Source organism: Otolemur garnettii, unplaced genomic scaffold (genome assembly GCF_000181295.1).
Source record: "Otolemur garnettii isolate 467f Iridium unplaced genomic scaffold, OtoGar3 scaffold00152, whole genome shotgun sequence".
In the NCBI taxonomy this organism is placed as follows: domain Eukaryota; kingdom Metazoa; phylum Chordata; class Mammalia; order Primates; family Galagidae; genus Otolemur; species Otolemur garnettii.
The window spans coordinates 1,107,053-1,114,890 of record NW_003852547.1 but is presented as its reverse complement, the minus strand read 5'-3'; the positions used below and the strand labels follow the sequence as shown (position 1 = coordinate 1,114,890).

Below are 7,838 nucleotides of genomic sequence, written 5' to 3'. Positions count from 1 at the left end.
TCTACCCTCAGCCCTCCCCCAGCCTGCTTTATTTTCGACATTTTGCTTATCACTACTTGACAGTGAAAAATTAGATAACCATATCTCTCCCCACTGTCAGTGCTCTAAGGGAGGGACCTGTGCTTTGTTTCTTCCTGTGTCTCCAGCTCCTAGACCAGAGTCAGGGAGCACCAAACAGGAATTTGTTGAGACCTCCATTTTGGTCAGTGGCTGTCCCAGGCATTTCACCTGCATTAAACTGCTGTTTTGTCAGAAGCATCCCAAGCCAAGGAGACTATTTTATCGTCTGCATTTTATTTTACTTTTTTCTTCTCACTTATTACAAACCTCTTCAGATACGCAGAAAAGGAGATAGAGTGACAAAATAAACTCTCATATGCCCATTAGCTTGATATAATTCATAGAAATATTTGGCTATTTTGCCTTTATTTTCTTCTAAAGTAATTTAAAGTAACTACAGACCATTCACCCTCAAATACTTCAGTGAGCATTTTTATTTTTAATTAATTGATTTTTTTTTGAAGCAGAGTCTCATTATGTTGCCCTTGGTAGAGTGCCAGGTTGTCACAGCTCATAGCAACCTCAAACTCTTGGGCTTAAGCAATTCTCTTGCCTCAGCCTCCCAAGTAGCTGGCACCACAGGTGCCCGCCTTAAGGCTCAGCTATTTTTTGTTGCAGTTGTCATTGTTATTTAGCAGGCCCAGGCCGGGTTCGAACCTGCCAGCCTGGGCGTATGTAACCAGAGCCCTAGCCACTGAGCTACGGGCACCGCCTCAGTGAGCATTTTTAAAGGATGAGAACATTTTCCCCACCTGACTACAAAGCGATTTTTGTAATTGAGATATCTACTTTTTTTGCTAAAGTGTTTTTAAGGTAAATTTTGTCTTTTCACCCCTGAATATTTCAGCATGCATCTCTAGATAGGGATATTTTCCCATATAACCGCAATACCATTATGCCCCAGACAAAACTAACAAAAATCCTGATATTATCTAATAATCAGCCACATTTTACTTTCCCAACGGGACACGTTTTATCTCCATTTTCATAGCTGAGCAGAAAGATTGCCCGAGGTCCCACAGCAGGAAGAGAGAGAACTGGGATTTGCTTCCCGGAAGTCTGGGGTCTTTACTGCCACTGTGGCTTAGGCTCGGTGAGTCAGGGCAGAGCCAGGCTCCCCACAGCGGGATGGCCGCACCCTGGGAAGGGAAGTTTGAGGCAGGGAAGGCCGCGGGGGAGGAGGGGAAAGGGCCCACACATCCGTGGCTGACTTGCTCTTTCGCAAAACTTCTGGGAGGAGCCCTCGGGGCCACAAAACTGCCTCCTTCCCTGTCCTGGGAGAGAAGAGGGGCAGGAAGGTGGCGCACAGAAGCGCCCTCCGGACATGGGCCGCCCGCTGCTGTCACTGCTGCCGCCACTCCTGCTGTTGGTTCAGACCTGCGTCCCAGGTAAGAGCTGCGTCTCGGATGCTGGCGCTGGAGACAGGGTGTGTTGGGGTCGGGACGGGAGAGGGGAGGTCAAGGTGTTCGAGTTGGGGAAATGGGGGTCAGTTCCAGCACCGTCCCCAACCAATAATAATTATTCTCGTGCTGTTTGCAACCCTACGCAGCGCATACCTGGCACTCAGGTGCTCAGGAAGTATTGGCCAAGCGAAGGCATTTAGTGACAGGAACCAGTCATCATTTTAAAGAGCGCTCTCTTTATTCCAGGCTCTCTTTTAAACTTCCTTGCAATTTCAAACCAGCCGCATGGAACTATTATTAATTCCGTTTCTCAGAGAAGGAAACGGGACCATGGAGAGGCTAAATAACTGGCCCCCAAATCACATGAACGTCCTGGCCCCACGGGCTCTCCATCCCGCACCTGAAGACAGGTGCCCACTTCTACAAAAGGTCTAAAGAGAGATCGATTCTGGGGCTGGGGACCCAGGGCCTGTTCCTTGAGGACACTAGCCTTTCACTTCTCTCTCCCCGACTTGACCGTCGCACTTGCTTCCCCCGGAAAAGCGTTGGGGGGATGGGTTTGAGAAATGAGAGGCATTCGAGAAGGAACTGAGTCAGGGCGGAATGGGGACAGGCGTGGGGGTGTGCGGCGATGAATAACCTGGAAAGCTCTTGAGACCACGGGAGGCCGAGAATGAGTAACAACTCTCGAAAACTCCTGGTTTGGAGAGGGAAAAGCGATGCCCGGGAGGCTTACCCGACAGGGAAGAGCCTTAGGGCGGGGACAAGTGAAACGGGTCATAACTTCGGGGAGCAGCTGGGGCCCTGGAGACACCTACAGAGAGGAGCTGGAGGAGGGGAGAGAAAATCTGGGAGTAGGTAGGGGGCGGGACCAGACAGTCTTGGGGGGCCGGGGCGGGGAAGAAACGTCCGGGAGGAGCTAGGGGCGGGGCTATGACATCTGGGTGGTGGTCGGGGTGCGGCTAAACGTCGGTGAGCAGCTGGGGTAAGGGCTGAAAGGTCTGCGGAGAAGCTAGGGGCGGGGTTCAGAGGACTTCTATGGTAGCTAGGGCCGGGGCTAGAACCTTCAGGAGCAGCAGGAGGGCAGGGAGGAAACTTTGGTTGCGGGGAAACTGGGATATTTGAGATTAGAATTTCGGAAGGGAGGACGGGTGGGATGTGAATTTCAGAATAAACTGGTGGGTGGAGAGAAGCAAAGGAGGAGGGTGGGATCTGGGACTATGGGTTGGGAGGGATAATTCCACTAGGGCATTGGTGTTGCGAGCGGAGGTATAACGTAAAAATTAGGCTGCACTAAGCATAGAACGTCCCTAACAGAACTTGACAGGAGGAACAGACCTAAAGCTGGTGGGGCGGCACAAAGAGCCTAAATGGAGTCTCTCCTGATAGAGAGGGCGGAGATAGGACTTCCAGGATATACCTGGGGAGAAAACAGAATTAAAGAGAAAACGGGCCAGGGCAGAATTGTGGGGAAGGACTTGTGGCAGAGATAGAACATGAGCCAGCGATAGACTAGGAGTACCGACGGTCAGAGTTCAGAGGAACGTGGAGCACGAACCTGAGTGGACCGGTTCTGGGTTTGGAGGCATGAAAGGACGAAAGGGGATCCTGGTACGGAGGGTGTGACCCCCTCTTAACTCCTCTCCCCACTTCTCCCTTCAGCCTTCTGGGGCCTGCGGTGCAAGCGGTGTGAGAGCAGCGGGTATTGCTGGGTGGACGAGTGCCCCCTGGGCCAGGACCTCTGCAGGACCACGGTCATGCGCATTTGGGAAGGTGAGCTCCCCCTACTCTGTCATGACAGGATACAGAAGTGACCAAGGAGCCTCTCACAAGTTAATGAGGGAAATGCAAACTGAAACAACCTGGAAATTCCGGTTCACACCCACCAGATGAGCGGGCATTTAAAAATCTGACAATACCGGATGGTGCCTGTGGCTCAGTGGGTAGGGCGCCAGCCCCATATATCCAAGGTGGCGGGTTCAAACCCGGCCTCCACCAAATTGCAACAAAAAAATAGCCGGGCCTTGTGGCCGACGCCTGTAGTCCCAGCTACTCGGAAGGCTGAGGCAAAAGAATCGCCTGAGCCCAGGAGTTGGAGGTTGCTGTGAGCTGTCTGATGCCACGAGGGCGATAGGGTGAGACTCTGTCGCTACAAAAAAAAAAAAAAAAAAAAGTTAAAAAAAATCTGACAATACCAGAGTTGGTGAGGACATGGAGCTACAGACCCTGTGTTGGAGGGCAAATGGTAATTCCCCCACTCAGAGTAGTTTGGCAAAATCTGATGATTAGCGTTCCCTAGAGCCAGCAATTCAGCTCCTAGAATGTAGAAATGCCAGAAACATATGTATAACAATGTTCCTCACAGCAGTGTTTGTGACATGGAAAACTGGAAAGAAACTCAAGTCTGTCAGTAGCAGAGATATAAGCACATAATGGGATGCTTCACCCCAGTTTAGATGAAGGACCTGGAGCTACAAATATCAATGTGGATGCATCTCAAAAAGATAAAATTGAGAGAAAAAAAGCCCGTTGGAGAATATGATACGTTTTTATATAAGGTTTAAGAAAACATGTGCAACAGGCTGGGCACCATGGCTCACACCTCTAACTCACACTTTGGGAGGCTCAGGTGCAGAAGGATCCCTTGAGCTCAGGAGTTTGAGACCAGCCTGAGCAAGAGATATCCCGGTATTGTGGTGGGTGCCTGTAGTACCTGTAGTCATAGTTACTTTGGGAGGCCAAGGCAGGAGGATAGCTTGAACCCAGGAGTTTGATTTTTTTTTTTGAGGCAGAGTCACACTCAGTAGAGTGCTGTGACATCATAGCTCACAGCAGCTCCAACTCTTGGGTTCAAGTGATTCTCTTGCCTCAGCCTCACAAGTAGCTGAGACTACAGGCACCTGCCACAACGCCTGGCTATTTTTAGAGACTGGGTCTCACTCTTGCTCAAGCTGGTCTGGAACCGGTGAGCTCAGGCAATCCTCCCAGAATACTACAATTACAGGCATGAGCCACTGCACCCAGCCTGTGTTTAAGACAAGGTCTCACTCTATTGCCCAAACTGGAGTGCAGTGGCATGACCACAGCTCACTGCAACCCCCAACTCCTAGCCTCCCAAGTAGCTATGACTACAGACACACACTACCATGCCTGACTAACTTTTAAATTTTTTTTGCAAAAACAGGTTTGGTCATGTTACCCAGGCTGGTCTCAAACTCCTGGGTTCAAGTAATTCTCCCACCTCAGACTCCCAAAGTGCTGGGATTACAGGAGTGAGCCATCATGCCTGACTAACAATAACTTTTAAATTCCATTTCTCTCCTTTCTTTCTTTCTCTCTTTCTTTCTCTCAGACAGAGTCTCACTATGTTGCCCTTAGTAGAGTGCCGTGGCGTCACAGCAACCTCAAACTCTTGGGCTTAAGCGATTCTCTTGCCTCAGCCTCCTGAGTAGCTGAGACTATAGGCACCCACCAAAACACCCGGCTATTTTTTTTGTTGCTGTTATCATTGTTGTTTAGCTGGCCCAGGCTGGATTTGAACCTACCAGCCTCAGTGCTTGTGGCTGGTGCCATAACCACTGTACTACAGGCACAGAGCCTCTCTCTTTCTATCTCTTTCTTTCTTTCCTTCTTCCTTCCCTCCCTCCCTTCCTTCCTTCTTTCTTTTTTTTTTGACAGAGTCTCACTCTGTCACTGTAAGTAGAGTGCTATGGCCTCATAGCTCACAGCAACCTCAAACTCTTGGACTTGAGCAATCCTTTTGCCTCAGACTGCCAAGTGGCTAGGACTATAGGTGTGTACCACTATGGGTATTTTTTCTCTTTTTAGTAGAGATGGGGTCTCGCTGTTGCTCAGACTGGTCTCAAACTCCTGAGCTAGAGCAATTTACCCACTTCGGCCTCCTAGAGTGCTAGGATCACAGGCATGAGCCACTATGCCTAACTTAAATTCCACTTCTTATAAAGACTATCTGAAACAAATATAGCAACATGCTAATATTTTACAAAGTTGGTTGACAAATAGGCAGTATTTCTTATAGCATCTCTTACACTTTTTGGTATGCTGAAAGCATTTCCCTTTAGAAATTCCCATTAGAGGCATCTCCCTGCTGAGATCTCCAAACTTGAGGTGGGGGGCAAGGGGTAGATAAATCCAGAAAGTCCTAGTGATAGTGTATCACTAAGAGAGCAGCTTTCCTGTGAGTGAAAGGTGAGGATGTAGGGATAACTCTAGAAAAAGACAGAGTTGGACCCAAACAAGAGGAAAGGACTGGCAAGGATCAGCCCTGGGAGTGGGTGACCTTGAGACCAGGAGTGTTAGAGGGTAGTAGGGCTCAGGGGAGCCTCTGGGGTAATGAACATCCATTCCTTACAGGAGGGGAAGAGTTGGAGGTGGTGGAGAGAGGCTGTGCCCACTCAGAGAAGACTAACAGGACCATGAGCTACCGGACTGGCTCACAGATCATCACCCTTACAGAGTCTGTGTGTGGGTCAGACCTGTGCAACCAGCCCAGCCTTGGTGAGTGGGGCAGCCCTTGCCATCCCCAACTCAACCTTATTGTCATCCCAATCCTGTCTCTGATTTTATATCACTTCAACCTCAACTCCATGCCCTACACCAGTCCCAGCCCCAGCTCAAACCCAGCTTTAGCCCCCCCATCCTCAACCCCAGCTCAGCCTCACCTCCAATCACAACTCCAACTTCATTTTACTACAACACTTTTTCCAACTCAAACCCATCCCTATTCTAAACACAGCTTTTAACATCATTGCTACATCAACCTCATCCGTATCTCAAACTATCTCCAGTCCATCCCCAGCTGCAAACTTATCCTCATCCCTAACCCAGCCCCATCTGGCATGTTTGTGTGTATGGTTGTTATGTAGAAGATGCAACACGGGCCTTCAACAAGCTCACACATGTGCTTAAGATGGTCTCACTGATGTCTGTCCATCGGATTTTTTTCTGTGGGGATAAGAGATGGTCTGAGCAATAGGTGCTAAGGGGCCAAGATACAAGCAGAGACTCAAAGTTCTCAAGGGAAGAACTTTGCTAGGGGCTGGGAATCCCCTGGGATAGATGGTCTTTGACTTAGGCAGTTAAAAAAAATGTGGAGAAATTTCCCTAAGCCCCATGGAGCTTCATGGTTTCAAGTTCTGGTCAGTTTTTAAAAAAGACTTAGAAAGGGTCAAATTCTCCCAAAGTGCCAGAGGAGAGGAAGAACAGGGAAAGAAGGGATCCCTGGCACATGATCAGCAGAGATTCCTCTTCCTGGCCCCAGTGAGGAAGGAAATTGATTAAGGCCAGTCCAGTCATAGTGACGTCACTAAGCAGAGTGCCTGCGTATGCTCTGGGTTTTCTTTGTTCTTCATTCAACTGGATTCTGCCTGATTTTCATGCATCCTAACCACAAACTTTCATCTGTTGGCAGGACTGAATCAGATGCTTTTTTTTCAGGAAATGACAAAAGAGTAGACATTGACTTCCTCTCTCAGTGAGACCTGCTTAAGGAAAGCACTAATAGGGCAGTGCCTGTGGCTCAAAGGAGAAGGGCAGTGGCCCCATATGCTGGAGGTGGCGGGTTCAAACCCAGCCCCAGGCCAAAAAAAAAAAGGAAAGCACTAATACCTGGGTCTAAAGAATACATCTAATCAGGAATGTTAGTTAAAATATTTAACAATATTGGTCAGTGTCAGAACAAACCCCTGGAGACCCACTGCTGGACCAGTGTTACCCTTTCACTGATGGATTACAGGGACATGAGGGTTAATAACTGATATGCCTATATCATCCCTCTTTCTTTCTTTCTTTTTTGAAACAGTCTCACTCTGTCTCCTGGATGAGTGCCATAGTGTCATAGCTCACAGCAATTTCAAACTCCTAGGCTCAAGTAATTCTCCTGTTTCAGCCTCTCTAGTAGCTGGGACTGCAGGTGCTCATCACAAGGCCCAGTTAGTTTTTTCTATTTTTAGTAGAGGTATGATCTCACTCTTGCTCAGGCTGGTCTCTAACTCGTAAGCTCAAGCAATCCACCTGCCTTAGCCTCTCAGGGTGCTAGGATTAGAGGTGTGAGCCACCTTACCTGGCTCATTTCCATTTCTAGTGCCATCTTACCCTGCATGTGGCAACTCAGATAGTTGGTTGAACTGTACTCTGTGCTTACATAATGTTGGGGACTCAACAGTAACCAAGGCAGCCTTGGGCTCTGCCTCCATGGAGTTCGCCATCCAGTGTGTTCTGGGAGTGTGACACAAAAGTAGATGACAGACTCATTACCAGAGGGTGACTGGTTAGATTAATCAGGCTGTGAAAGGGGCAGGACAGGACGAGGGGTCAAGGTGGGATCAGAGGAAAGTAGGTACTGTGGGATGCCAG

General features: G+C 48.9%; 1 protein-coding gene across 1 annotated transcript in view; it reads left to right on the top strand.

The window, feature by feature from the left end:
* Positions 1 to 1,384: 1,384 nt before the first annotated feature.
* The window catches only part of PLAUR (plasminogen activator, urokinase receptor), an 18,305-nt gene continuing 11,851 nt past the window's right edge, over positions 1,385 to 7,838 (top strand). The window contains exons 1-3 of the mRNA XM_023518980.1: positions 1,385 to 1,448; positions 3,126 to 3,236; positions 5,838 to 5,981. Of these exons, the coding sequence (XP_023374748.1) occupies positions 1,385 to 1,448; positions 3,126 to 3,236; positions 5,838 to 5,981 (319 nt within the window). The remainder of the gene's footprint in view (positions 1,449 to 3,125; positions 3,237 to 5,837; positions 5,982 to 7,838) is intronic.